Genomic DNA, 14,481 nt, shown 5'->3' with positions numbered 1-14,481 from the left:
TCGTGTAGACTGAACTATGGGAGAAATGCTATCTCAGAGAAGAAAACGCAGTCCATTAAGTGGGGGGGAAACCCACTCCTACCCCAGTGCTGCATATTAGTAGAAATCCAGCTAATTTGACAGACACAGCAGAGAACAGCACATGGTACGATGAGGGAGAAACCATTCAAGCAGCACAGTAACCCGCTCGACGGCTGGGCAGGAATAGGACGAGGCACGTGTTATATATGAAATGGGTGCAGTACAAAATATATAATGCACTCTATAGGATGCCGATGTAATGTACAATGTACAAAGGACAAAATATAATGTATTGCTCAAGTTAATCGTTTTTAGATCTTCATTCTTTCTGTCTTCCATAAATCGTGCCATTTGATTTTGGAGTTAACTTTCTATTAACAATTAAATCAGAGAAGGAAGAGTGCAGTTGCAGAGCAGTGGTTCAGGAGATTGGTGTTATTTTGTTATTGTGCCTGTTGTTGAGAATTAAACTGAGAACAAAGAGAACAAAACATACAAAACAGCTCTCCTCAGTACTCAAAGTAGCATTTTACAGATTTTACGATAAAACATTTGAGATATTAATAATGTATAGCACAGAACAGCACAGCACAAAACTATATTTATTATAGCAAGGATTAGCAGAAGTGTTAAAAACCATCCGATAATTTAATAATAAACAGTACAGAAAAAGACATGAGGTGATAAAGACTGTAACAGGTAGTGATTTACTGAAAGAGCTACATAAAGAACAAACTGTCTTAGAACAAATCTTTAAACTCATAATAAATTTAGGCTTCTTTGGATGATGAAGAGCGCTTAACTTTGTTTTTTGTTTTTTTCGTTTTTGCCTGGGATGCTCAGAGACAGGAAATAAGCTGTTGTAGTGTTCTAGACAGGGGTTTAGGGTTACTCTAAAGCAGGGGTATTCAATTAAAATTCAAAGAGGTCCAGTTACTAAAATTTCCTCCCAGCAAAGGTCCGAATCTTATATTGTCACTTAAAATAGTGTACCCTCATGTTAATAAAATCAATAACGCACACATTTCTATATAATTTATTGTTAAATTTCAAGTGTTTTCACAGTCTGAACTTGTATTGCACTTGAATGGAAAACAATCCTGTAGTTGTCTTTACTACATGTCAAGTAACAGACAACAGACACTGAATTTCTTCTGCATAAAATAAATAAAACGTGCAAACACACTTTGCTTTGTGTAGCCTGAACTTAGGGCCTATATTTCAAGTAATGTAAAACATTCAGAATCTTTTGAATAAAATAAAAGTGCTTTTAATCTTTAAGAAAAAAATTAAACAAAAGACTTTTGAGCTGCCCCTTTTTTAAACATTGACTACATTATTTACACAGGAACCTTAGGCAAAAGAACATTTCAAGTAAAATAGAACAGGGCAGAATTTACTGAGTAAAAGAAAAGTGCAGAGCTTTGAGCAGCTCCCTTTTTCCTCTCTCCTTTCCACCTCTCCTTACTCCCTTTCCATCTTCCGTTCCTAGTGAGAGAAATGGGCATGTCACTGTCCTGCCAGCAGTTTGAATCTTAAGTGTCCTGCCAGCGTGATTAGGTGCATTACTGCCACCTTCTGCTCTGGAGTATGGAACAGAAACAATCTGTTTTTGGCTTGGCTTTTGATGACGCTCCTGTCATATTAACTAGATTAACTGCGCATGAACGAAAGATTTATCTTTTTATTAATAATCAAAGAGATTATATTAGATTATAATAAGGAGATGCTTAATATGACAATATTAGAATTTTAATGGGTCTGGGCCGACCCGTCACTCGGTCCGCATCCGGGTCGCGGTCCGGAATTTGGTGATGCCCGCTCTAAAGCGACAAGATAAAGGGATCTAGATTTGATCAATTCATACGACATAAGAAATCTGATCACATGATTGCATAGTTTGTGTTTATACAAAATTGGTGCATATAATATTTATACAAAATTGGATGTGCAGCAGGTTGTGTTGACACCTGATAGGATTACTGTGTATCTGTGTAGAGTTTCACATTCTCATTGTGTCTGTGTTTCCTCCAGGTTCCTCCCATCTCCCCAAAAGCTAATAGGTGGACTGACTCTTTAAATTGGCCCTAGGTGTGAATGTGTGGGTGAATCATTCCCTGTGATTAAAACGAATACTTGCATGAAATTGCACACACATACAAACACAAATCAACATTCACCCACACACCTGACACACTCCAAGCACCCAAACAGACAAGAACTGACCTCACAATCTGCTTTTTATCCCACACTCACACACTGGAAAGTCAGTGTATTTTAACACTCGACTCAGTGTTTAATACGTTGTGCTCATTAAGAGTGAGTACACAGACCACTGATGTGACAGCATTGGCCCCCGGAGTAAAACAATCATCTCCCCTTCTGTCACACAGACTGAGCAGATATGAAAAGCAATCGCTCCGCAACATGGCTGTGAGAAGTCCAGTGTCACCTTTTTAAATATTAATAACCCTTAGCTAGGCTGTTAGAACAGTCAGCAGGCAACATGCTGTTTCTTGCTGACTCTCGCTCTGAATCGCTCTTTCTCTTTCTTCAGGCTGTGATCCCCTCCTCTTTTTGTCCCTCACTGTTTTCTTTTCTCTATTCTGCTTTGACTGACTTTACTCTGGACCTAATGACACCCCCGCCCTCTATTTCTTTCTCTCCTCCTCCTCCTCCTCCTCCTTTTCCTAAGCTGGCTGGAGATATTCAAGCTATTTACATTTTTATTGATTTTTAAAAGTACATTTACCTCCGTTTTTAACTTCGCAGATGAGAACCATTATTTTTCTTTTTCATTTCTTTTTTGTTTACTTTGAGTGAAGTGTGTGGTTATTTGTCAAGAAGTTGCTTTATTCCTTTGTATTTATTTATTTATTTATTTATTTATTTATTTATTTATTTATTTTTAGGATCAAAGTGGAATATTGTGTCTGTCTTATGTAATTAAGACTGAACATTAAAGCAAACAAACCTCTGTGCCTTCACTCTGAAGCCCCAGTGGAGCTTGGAGTAGTTTATAATTAATGGAGCGCAAACGCACGCTGTTCAACACTCCACACGGTGCTCAGCATATTCCCAGCGTTCCTCATTCCTACTGCTGGTGGCTGTATTATTCAGTATCGTGCTCATCTTAGCCAAACCTGATGCCAGATGTGGAAACCCTGAGCCATTCCAATCCTAATCAGTGGGAACCCAGGCAAGAGGAAGTCAGCTAATCACTCTCCTGGGTCTTTATGGCACACTCTACCCATGCCTTTATGTTTAATTGTTTGTCTCCTCATTAACCTTACAGGGAGTGTTATATTTCCAGATGGGGGTTTGATCAAGCTCCAGGCTTCTGTTTCATGACTCATTTGAGTCATGAGTCATCATTTATATTCCATAATTTTACACACTGGATCAAATCTATTTGATGTGATAATTAACCTAGGTCTTGCAGGATGACACAAACTCCGACTTCGTATCTCTCATTCAGTCTCATTGAAGCCACACTGCAGTAGCGCTATTCAGATTCCTTGTGAGTGTGTGTGTCCCTCTGTCACCGTGGGGACGTACTGAAGTGTTCAGTAATCACTCACTTGTGGTGTGTGACTGCAGGCCTCCTGTCTTTTTGTGTTCCCTCCTTCCCACTTCACCTCCCTTCTCATTATTGCATTTTTATACAGATAGCAACCCCCACCCAGGCCTCGAATCTTCACTGCGTCACACACACCACATCATTCTTACTTAGCACCATGGCACCGTGCTAATCGCAGGGGACAAACATTAATCTACATAAATAAAGTTTCCGGACTGGAAACACAGCAGTTAAAAACTTCACCCACTTTTACACTGCTTGCTGGTTTATTTCTTATGTCATGCAGAGCCATAATGTAATGATGATGATGATGATTTAAACTATACCGGAAGATAAAATATTGCCCAAGACATGAGATGTGATTACTTGGTTTAACTTGTTATGTGATTAATTTGTTTATTAACCGGTTGTTGTTTTTGTAACCCCCTCCCCCTTTTTGGCAGAAGGAGGGACATGCGAGGTGATTGCTGCACATAGATGCTGTAACAAAAACAAGATCGAGGAACGATCGCAGACAGTCAAGTGTTCCTGTTTACCTGGGAAAGTAGCAGGAACCACAAGGAATAAGCCCTCCTGTGTGGACGGTGAGTGAATTGAGCTGTAAGCTGAAACTGCTGCACTGTTTATGTCTTTCTATAAAGAAACTAAATATATCTTGGGAAGAAATCAGATTTTTCAGATTTACCGAATGTTGTGGTTCGGAGCTCCACACACTGCCCAAACATAACCTGACCACACACTACCATGTTTAAAAATAAGGACTAGACATATTTAAGTGAGCAGTATGGTGTTTCTGTGCATGTTCTCCCTGTGCCTCTAGGTTCCCTATTTTATTCCCACCTACCAGAAATTAGCCGGTAGGTGGATTGACTACTCCAAATTGCTCCTAGGTGTGTTTGTGTGTGTGTGTGTGTGTGTGTGTGTGTGTGTGTGTGTGTGTGTGTGTGTGTGTGTGTGTGTGTGTGTGTGTGATATTAGACTGGTCTTTCATCCAGGGTATATTTCTCCTTCATGGCAAGTGTTCCTATGTAAGTTCCAGATCCACCATGGCCCTGAGCAAGATAAAGATGAATGCTGATGGTTAGTGAAGATGAATAAATGAACGGCTGTTTAAGTGTGCAGTGTTTGAGCAGGCTCTGCACTCAGGTCACTTTTGTAGTATCCTCGCCCAAGGGTCTCTTGAGGGGCTCTTATTATTACCGCTCTGTCCTTTTGACAAATGAGTCGCTTTGAGCTGCTACTGTGGAAAAACATTAGCCTTGGCTGTGCCAGGAAATACCAACCAAACATCACATTTCACTCCAGCGTAATGACCTGGAATAGCCACAAATAAAAATCCCTAAGGAACGTAGTGCAGTCTTAATTACGGAAATTGCTTGGGCCAGTATAAGATGGTATTACTTAGGGTTAACCTGTCTCATTTTCAGTGTGGGTGGTTGTGAATCTCACTTAATCTGTAATGATGGATGTAGCTGATCCACTGATGGCCATTAAAACAGATCATTTATTGCATTTTTTTGCACAGTTGCCCTTATCCAGAGCATTATATTTTATAAAACTGAGCATTAAAGTCTGTGCTCAGAGGCCCAACAGTGCAGCTTGGTGGACCTGGGATTCAAACTCACAACCTTCCAACCAGTAGTCCAACACTTAACTACTAAGCTACACATCCACATCCAAGCAGATAATTGATGTTGTCCTCTATCTCATGAAGTCGATTATAAGATAGCAGACTACAACTCATACAACTACATTATGATCCTCAGCCCACAAACTCATCACAGTATCTCAGTATCTACTCACACATCTCTGCTCACAGTGACACCAAAGTGATTGCAGTCACAATGCGTCCTTTAAATAAACCAGACCCAGTGTTACTCAACCAACACCATCAGTGGCCAGTTTGTTTTTATTAGTGTTTTGACAATAAGTTGACAAATTTCCAGAATTAGCATGTTTTGCTAATTGCCTGATCACTCGCCTGCCTCGTGTATTTTTGTGTCTTGCCTAATCCTTTGGTTTATTTGCAACAGTAGTTTGAATAAATTTGCACTTTCATCTGTGTGTCTGCTTCATTAAACCCGTGTGCTGGAATGTCAGAGATGCTTGGAATGAATACTTCCAGTTCCTGTCAAAGCTTAACATGAGGTTCAGTTTTAGGAGTTATGTATAGGACATTTTATTAACGTTATAAAGGCTGAGAAGTGTTTGTTTTCTTTAACAGAACCCAGAAATGACTTTTCCAGAGGTGATACTGATATAGCTTTTTTCACTGTGTAACTCTGGCCAGTTTGAACTAGTTAAGAAGCAGAGAAGAGAAAATGGTCATTTCTAGCTTAAAAATATAACATTGAAACAAATAGGTCAACAAGTCAAGCACCATATGCTTTTGTTTGTCTTTACAATCGTCTAGTCCATTTTTTTGGTTTCCTTAATTGTCTGTACTTGTTCCTTGTTTCATCCCAATTTGCCAATTAGTTTGTCTCTTTATATCAAAGCCTTATTTCCTGTCTAAGTTTCTATCTTTTTTTTTTTCCAGTTGTGCAGATTTTTGCTTCATTATCTCCCCAGGTAGCTCTCTCCAATACTCAGCCACTAATGGAAGATATTCTACAACCAAGGAGAATGGGGCAAACACGCACACACTGATTGATTTATGGCATGCATTAACAATGTCAACTCCTGAGCTTGTTTGCATATGAAAGTCAAAAACATTTTTGATTATGAATAACCTTTGTTTAACGCTCTCATGCGAGTACCTTGGCCACTGCTTCGATTTATGCTGATGATTTGTGATTTGCCCTAATAAGCCTTACATTTTGACTATGCCCTTCCTTCCTTCCTTCCTTCCTCACCTCACCAATTGTTATAGGGAAGGTTTCAAGCATGTTGAATTTATCAACAGATTAAATTGCAAGCTTGATGAAATTCCGCAGCTTACTCCACATTCTTTATGAATCGTTTAATGGAGCAAAACATAGCAGTTATCTGCTCAATTAGCTTTACTGATGGTTCCAACCACTCAAAAGATTAAATAGATAAATAGTAAATCAAGTGCCTATGCTTTTAGTTTCCCAATTAGTTTTGTTATTCAGGTGTCAGGTGTAATATTTCAAATAGTGACTAAAGGTTGTACTGTTATGGAAAAAGAACACTGAAACTAGAATTAAAAAATATTGTGACTAATACATACTGCTGTACAATGGCTGACAGAAATATTGCAGGGAAATTAAAATGTAGACAGAAAGCTCATTCACACTGCTCATGAATAAGCCTTAGTTTAAATCAGTATTATGCTTTTGTTACAATACAAAATGACCATGTGCATGATGAGGGCTTAAAAAGCTTTCAGCATTCAGAACACATCAGTTTTATATCACGGTGCCAGATTGCGCTCCTTCTCTGCATATAATGGCCTCAGTTCTTGTCATTTCAAAATGATCACTCTTTCACAGTGTAAAGTGAGTGAAATTGATAGCTTTTTATAAGGTCTACATTGTCTGGTCTTTTGACAAGTCATTGAAATGAACCATGAACTTAAACTGTATTTATGTCAATTTCCTCCCATTACTAGCAGCAAATCTGTCAGGATTATACTGTATGTGATATGGTATTAGACTGGTAGTTGATGTAGGATGAAATAAATTCAAATGAACCAATGTAGCATTTTGCTGCATGTAATGCCTTATACAGTGCAACATGTACAAGAGAAAACAATACAAATATGTAGACAATTTAATTTGATGTCATGTCACATATTGACTTATTATTCATCCGATATTGGTTGAGAGAAAAGTTCATAGATCTGTGATACAAGGATAAAAACAGACTAAATAAAAATAGACGCGGATAATAATAACACTTCTGTTGAACTTGAAAAAATTAGTACATTCCGAGTGTTTCAGTGTTACCCTTGAAATATGTTAAAAGTTGTTTAACTCCTTTACTCCTTAACTGTTTTTAATTCAGCTTATACACTTATAGGAACGTCTAAAAAGCAATGACTTCAACGATGACTGGTACAATTTGTTTAGGTTAAAAATGGTTAGACATCACAGTCGTAAATCTGATGTTATTCACATAACATTTCAAATGCCAAACATTGACCAAATGGTCTATTACCAGAGGTAGTATTTTTGTGTAAACTGTTCCTTTTAACCTGCAAAAAGTGTTCACGAGTGCTTTCCCACAGCCTCTATAGTGGTGGGGAAATGGTGGTGTGAGATGGAACCATGTCTGGAGGGAGAAGAGTGCAAGACTTTGCCAGACAACTCGGGCTGGATGTGCTACTCTGGGAACAAGATCAAAACCACCAGGGTGAGAGCTGGTTCATATGCATGAATTAACATGGCGATGTTATTCATAGCATAATATTGTACGTGTGTGTGTATGTGTGTGTGTGTGCGTGTGTGTGTGTGTGTGTGTGTGTGTGTGTGTGTGTGTGTGTGTGTGTGTGTGTGTATTTTAGAACACTCATCCCTATACATCATTGTAGCAGCAGGAGCAGTTTAGTGCAAAACAAAGGTTTGTTATCTTCATTATATCTACTCTGCATAACTGCATGATTGTTATTATTTAAAACAAAAAGTCCCAATGATGATTCATTTGCTGAATGGATTAAAGTACTTTTAGGAAGGGCTTGTGTTTAGATGTTCAGTTAAGCAATAAGGGCGTCTGTAATAATTTGTAATCACACAGCATAAGAGATCTGTGTTTAAATCACGGTGTATAAGTGTGAGCATATAGTATATGTTCATGCTCAACACACACACACACACACACACACACAGACAAAATCCCCTTATCGATTTATTGAAACTGTTTGTTGTTGGACTTTAAGCTGTTTGTTGCACTTGAACATTAGTAAATCACATGACCTTGATGTTTCTGTACAGTAACCCTGTGCTAGGAGGTTTTGTTTTCTGAACAAAAATAAAAAAAACTAATTAATTTTTTTAACAACAAGTAAATTCAGAGGTTAATCTTTTCATATGTGTAATTCGTACAGGACCAAAAATTTCCAGTTAAACCATTACCATAGACGCACAACCATAAATTGTTTTAAATTATACATTCTGTCATTCTGTCAAACAGAATTTCTTCTTTAGGACATCACTTATGAAATATTGTATTTATACATTTTTGTTTTGTTCCCCTTTATTAATATTGCAGCCATTGATTTGTGTATTGTTCATTTTAGGAATTCAGGAGAACAGGACAACAGTTAAATAAACTATTCCAATGGATGGAAGCCGGTGAACTTCATGGTACATTTCAGGCGGATATTTCATTTCAATTTTCTACACAGCAGCGCGACCATCGGCTGATTGATGAAGTCCATGGACGTTTTCTCATTCATGATTTGATTGTTGTTTCAGCTCATTTAGGTTTGTGCTGTAAATATTTGGTAATCTGAGACTTTACCCTGTTTGCCCAAAATATAGTCTTCATTAAAGACATTCCTGGTGATCCTTGGTTCCAAAATTGACTGAGCTAACAAACTCACCTGCACGATTGATTTATGACAAGCCATTACAGAAGGAAGAAGACTTTTCATATGACTCGGTCGGTAAAACCTCATCGGGTGTCATTGAAGAGCTCACCGCATTTCTTCAGCCACTAAATGGACTGTTAAGGACATGTGTAACATAAAACTGATCATATAATTGTTCACAGACTCGTTGTCATTGTCTAACCACAGACATCTGACATCTTTATGTCCTTAAGCAAAGCAGCAGATGAAAATCATCTTAAATGAAACTGTAATTCTGAACCCACTGCTAACTGTGATCTAAAAGGCAAAAGCACAATAATGCAAAGTGTCCTCCTTCCTCTATGTGCTAGTGAAGCTCTAGTCCAGCTCCAGCTGATTTTCCCTGTTTCTGGTTCATTAAGCTAATGATAAATTGATAGAACATCATTGAGAGGACACCAGTGTGAAAGCTCTGAGACTTATTATCAAAGCCAACGAGGTCTGATCGAAATCTGCTGCTGCATGCAGATATCAAATAGCATGGCATTTAAATACTCAGAGTCAGATCTCGATTAAACTGTCTAGAGCTTTGCTTTCATTAAACATGTAGTAAAATGTGAAATGTAAAGATGGTTTGTGCTCCGTGTTGGAGACCCGAACATCCTGAATGCTACTTCTGTTTGAATTGAGCTCCTCGTCTTATGAGAGTCTGAAAGCGAAAAATAAGTATCTTATTCTTTTATGTGATGTTTATTTTTTTTCTCTAGCCAACCACATAGCATCAGTAACTTTTCCAGCAAAGCTCAACATATGACTTTCAGTCCGTTCGAGGATGGGACCTGTATAAGATATAGCATACAGTATACATGAAAACAAAACCTACAAGTGATGAAAGTGTAAAGAAAAAAAGCGTAAAGTGTCAAATTTGGAACATTTCCAAAATTACTACAATACAATCAGATTTGTTCAAGTCAAATCCTCCTTTTTCCTACTGTATCTATAGTCCTGATTGTTAAAAAATAAACTGGTAAAATTCAATAAAACCAGAGGGCCAGTTATATGATTGTGTCTGCAGGTGAAAGCATGCAGATTGGACTGAAGGACATCATGAAAACCCTTTGGGATATCCTCCTGACATCCAGCTCATTTACTCACTTCATATTAAAGGTCCTAAATGTAATATCACAGTGGGGGTGAGTTAACATGTAAAACGCTCTACTATTTATTTCTGGAAAAATATTCTCTTGCCTTCTCTGGTGTGTTATTCATTATACGTACAGTATAGATAATTAATTATATACCTGTAGGTCATAAGCTTACTATATTTGTACAAAAGTTTATACACAGCCATGATATTGTAAACCAACCAGATTTTATAATCAGGAAAACAGTTTTATTCAATAGACCCAATATGTGAGGTACGAGCAAATGAGGCATACGATTGAGTGCACCATTATGTGTCCTCTGTATTTTAGTGAGCGATAGTGGGGATTGATATGGACTTGCAGGTTGAGTGTGAATATAAACTATATGTCCAAAGGTATGTGGATGCCTAAGTGGTCCAAAAGCATGTGAATTAATATTGAGTTGTTCCCCTTTACAGCCTCCACTCTTCTGGGAAGGATTTCTACTAGATATTAAAGTTTGACTGTAGGGATTTGTGCTCATTCAGTCACAAGGACTCTGTACAGGCCATTCCAGTTCTTCTACACCAGCCTTGGCAAACCATGTCTTTATAGACATTGCTTTGTGCACAGGGGAATTGTCTTGCTGGAATATTTTCAGGGCAGTTAGTTCTAGTCAAAGGGAATCTTAATGGTGCAGCATACAAAGACATGCCAGACCTTCTATAAAACAGTCTGGAGAAGGCCCACGTATGGGAATTATGGTCGGGGTCCACATACTTTTGTCCATATTGTGTATTATTTAGAAGTGTAGTTTGGTGTGTTGCTGTGGCACAGTGATGTTTAGATTAGATTAGATTTTTTTTAAAGAATCCAGGTTGATATTTTTGTGGTATAAATGGCTGGTTGGTTGAGACAACGTGCAGTAAATACTTTGTTCTGTCCTCACCATCATGTACAAACTGTATTTCATTGTTTAGTTGTAGTTTCACAAACAAGCCAACTGTCCAAATTTTAAAAGCATAAACAAGAAAGTGGAGAAAAGCTCATTTGCTATTTTTGTTAATTTGCTATTTGGTTTTTAGCCTTTACTCAAAGCAATAAAAAAAAGCTGCTTTGCCACTGCTGTCTTGGCAGGCAGTAATCCTGCATACCCCCTGTTGCACCACTCAGTCCACATCAATGCAGGTGAGTTTATTTCAGATTATTAAAATATCAACTCGGGAAGGTTTTGACTTAAGCATCACTAAAATTGTAATATACAAATGTTATAATAACAAATTATACTTGTGCCTGAATGCACATATCCATTAAGTTTATGCATTAAGATTATGAACGTGTTTCTTAGTAAGGTGTGAATGTGTTAGGGGCTGTTGGTAAGCGGCGTGTCTCAGGTAGTTTTATTGTTTTATGGACATTCTACATCTGATGCACAATAGCAACATCTAGAACTGACATTCACCAATTTCAATAAATTTGATGATTTCATTATCCAGTTAATTCTCAATATTGCTATTTTAAATAGCTTGAATTGGGTTTCAATCATGGATGGATATATAAATATCTGTGGTTTGATGTCCAGAGATTGTGCTGCCATGGTCTAGATCTATTTGTGCTCGCATCTGAACAGCAAGTGAGACATTTCTGTCTCGTAGTGTCTAGTCAGGTTAAGTCAGGTTAGATTAATAATAATAATAATAATAATAATAATAATAATAATAATAATAATAATAATAATAAGCTGACGTCATCCATCCATTTTGTGTACCACTGACCCTACACAGGGAACATGGAATCTATCTCAGGGGAATCAGGGCACAAGGTGTGGGACACCAGGGTGCCAACCTATACACACACACACACACACACACACACACACACACACATTTACGAACTACGGATAGATTGGAGAAGCCAATCAGCCTACACCATATGTCTTTGTCCTGGGGATGAAAAGCAAACTCCACACAAGGCAGGGGCAGGAATTAAACCCCAACCCTGAAGCCACAATAAAATTAAAGTGAGATGAAAGTTTTTGTTTCATACCCATCTGAGTTGTTAATTGACTTCTTTATGTCACTGAAAGGTACTATTCAGTTATTTTACAGTGTACAGTGAATAGTGTCTTTCCTTTCCCTTTCCCTGTTGTTTTGAAACATTCAGTGCTGTGTTTGTCTGCTTGCTGATTTAAAATCCATTGCTCTGGTTTTCAAATTTCAACAACTTCTCTTCTTAGATCACACTAGTGCTTTCCTATTAACCAAAGCAATTATGTTGCACTCAAGCACAACAAAATCGCAAAAGCTCCAATTTAAAGCTCACAGCGTTTGAGATGATCAAATCAGTAGAGAGACCAGGAATCAGTAGAGGTTCAAGCCATCATTACAGAGATGATATCTTCTCAGTATTCTCTCTATTTAACTCACAGTATTTGTACATTTCAAGCTTCCTGGGCAGATTTTCCTGGAGGAATCAGAAGTATTGAAATCAGCACTGAAACATGACACAATCTCACATAAACATGTCACCATTTTAAAATATTATGTATAACTACGGAAACATAGATCGAATTGTTAAAAATAATTGTAATAAATAAATACATTTTCAACAGGTGGTGACATATCTAGGCCTCCAGTTTGAAGTGAATTAACATTTCAGTTCAATCTAGAAAGTGGAAGTGCTCTATCAGACAGCTATTAACATCATTACGAATGTCAATAGTATTTAAATTTATTCTTCTCACCATGCAGACGCTGTGTTCACTTAATCTCTGCTAAAAACGTGCAGAGGTGTGTTGGACCTCCCCAGGGGCCTTTAGCACACACAGTGTGCAATAATAACACTAAAATCCAGCTCCCTGCATTTCCACTCAGAACAATTGCTCCCTAAGAGAGTTTGCTGTATACAATTAAGATTAAATTGTATGTATTTAAAACATAAATATGTCTATTCCTTGACAGCTCTGTCAGACTTCAGTAACACTATATATGTGAATATTTAATAAATTATTTTATTTGAATTTATTAATTATTATTATTATTATTATTATTATTATTATTATTATTTTATTATTATTATTTATTTATTTATTATTAAAAATGCAGATCAGGGATGCAATTAATGGTTAAGAAATTAATTAAATAAAACTTTATTCTAGAGTTGGAAATAATATCAACCACCAGCAACAAGCAACATGCAATATTCATAAGACAACAGGATTGTACTGTTCATTCATCATGGCTATTCTTAATCATTTACAGTCATTTAAAGTGGGTTAAACAAACATGCACAATTTGGCAAAATAATATGAAATCTAAAAAAAGCAAAGAGTAACATTATAAATCTATCTTTCTTTCTTTCTCTTGGTGCCATACTGAGTGCCATAGTTGTCTCCACAGGCTTGCAGGCGGTGTGTCAAACCAGTCAGATGGAAAATAAATGGGGCCGGCAAGTGTGTGTGTGTGTGTGTGTGTGTGTGTGTGTGTGTGTGTGTGTGTGTGTGTGTGTGTGTGTGTGTGTGTGTTAGGGCTTTATTTGAATATTTCCATGTTTCGCTTAGTCAGGCTGTCAGAGGCAGGGAGCTGTGCTGGGACTGTACACTGTGTCAGAGTGGACATGTGTGTGTGTGTGTGTGTGTGTGTGTGTGTGTGTGTGTGTGTGTGTGTGTGTGTGTGTGTGTGTGTGTGTGTGTGTGTGTGTGTGTGTGTGTGTGTGTGTGTGTGTGTGTGTGTGTGTGTGTGTGAACTGCAAGAGTAGCATCACTATGCATGAAGAGAATAATACAATCATGTAACTTTGAGATATGTCAACATGAATGACCCAGTGACCCAAACTTCCCAGGAAGTATTCTGAGTCTGTAATACAGTGACATATTAGGTTAATGTAGAGGGGAAACGTCTTAATTTGTAAGACTGTGAGTGGTGGAATGATTATTTAAGATAATAATCTAAAAAGGAATTAGAGTAAAATCCCTCCTCATAATTGCTCATATGAACAAAAAATAACCTTTACATTATTTCATTAAGAATTTACATATATTCTTCAGACATGCTCTCACTTGTGTACACTCTGTGTATTCTCATTACTTGTAGCTGTAGGTGGTTGTAGATGGCTGTGCAAAACAGAACAGAGTGCAAGAAAGAATAAGAGGTTCAGTACAAATGTAATACTAATAACCACTTCTATGTGGATTCCCAGCATCTGTGGGCGCAATATCCAACTCTATTCCTGTAGCCATTAACATTTACAGGCTGCCTAAGAGCAGGAATCCAGCAATCATAGCA

General features: G+C 37.6%; 1 protein-coding gene across 2 annotated transcripts in view; it reads left to right on the top strand.

Moving 5' to 3' along the window:
• The window catches only part of tafa1a (TAFA chemokine like family member 1a), a 47,402-nt gene extending 38,332 nt beyond the window's left edge, over positions 1-9,070 (top strand). Inside the window, exons 3-6 of one of the 2 annotated variants that reach the window (XM_027145326.2) lie at positions 4,048-4,185; positions 7,794-7,918; positions 8,070-8,125; positions 8,802-9,070. In XM_027145326.2, coding sequence (XP_027001127.1) covers positions 4,048-4,185; positions 7,794-7,918; positions 8,070-8,096 — 290 coding nt within the window. In that variant the 3' untranslated portion in view covers positions 8,097-8,125; positions 8,802-9,070. Of the gene's footprint in view, positions 1-4,044; positions 4,186-7,793; positions 7,919-8,069; positions 8,126-8,801 lie in introns of both variants that reach the window. The other variant, XM_027145325.2, reaches the window with a different exon arrangement.
• Positions 9,071-14,481: the final 5,411 nt, after the last annotated feature.

This window comes from Tachysurus fulvidraco, chromosome 23 (assembly GCF_022655615.1).
Source record: "Tachysurus fulvidraco isolate hzauxx_2018 chromosome 23, HZAU_PFXX_2.0, whole genome shotgun sequence".
Lineage (NCBI taxonomy): Eukaryota > Metazoa > Chordata > Actinopteri > Siluriformes > Bagridae > Tachysurus > Tachysurus fulvidraco.
This window is presented reverse-complemented; position numbering and strand designations above follow the sequence as displayed.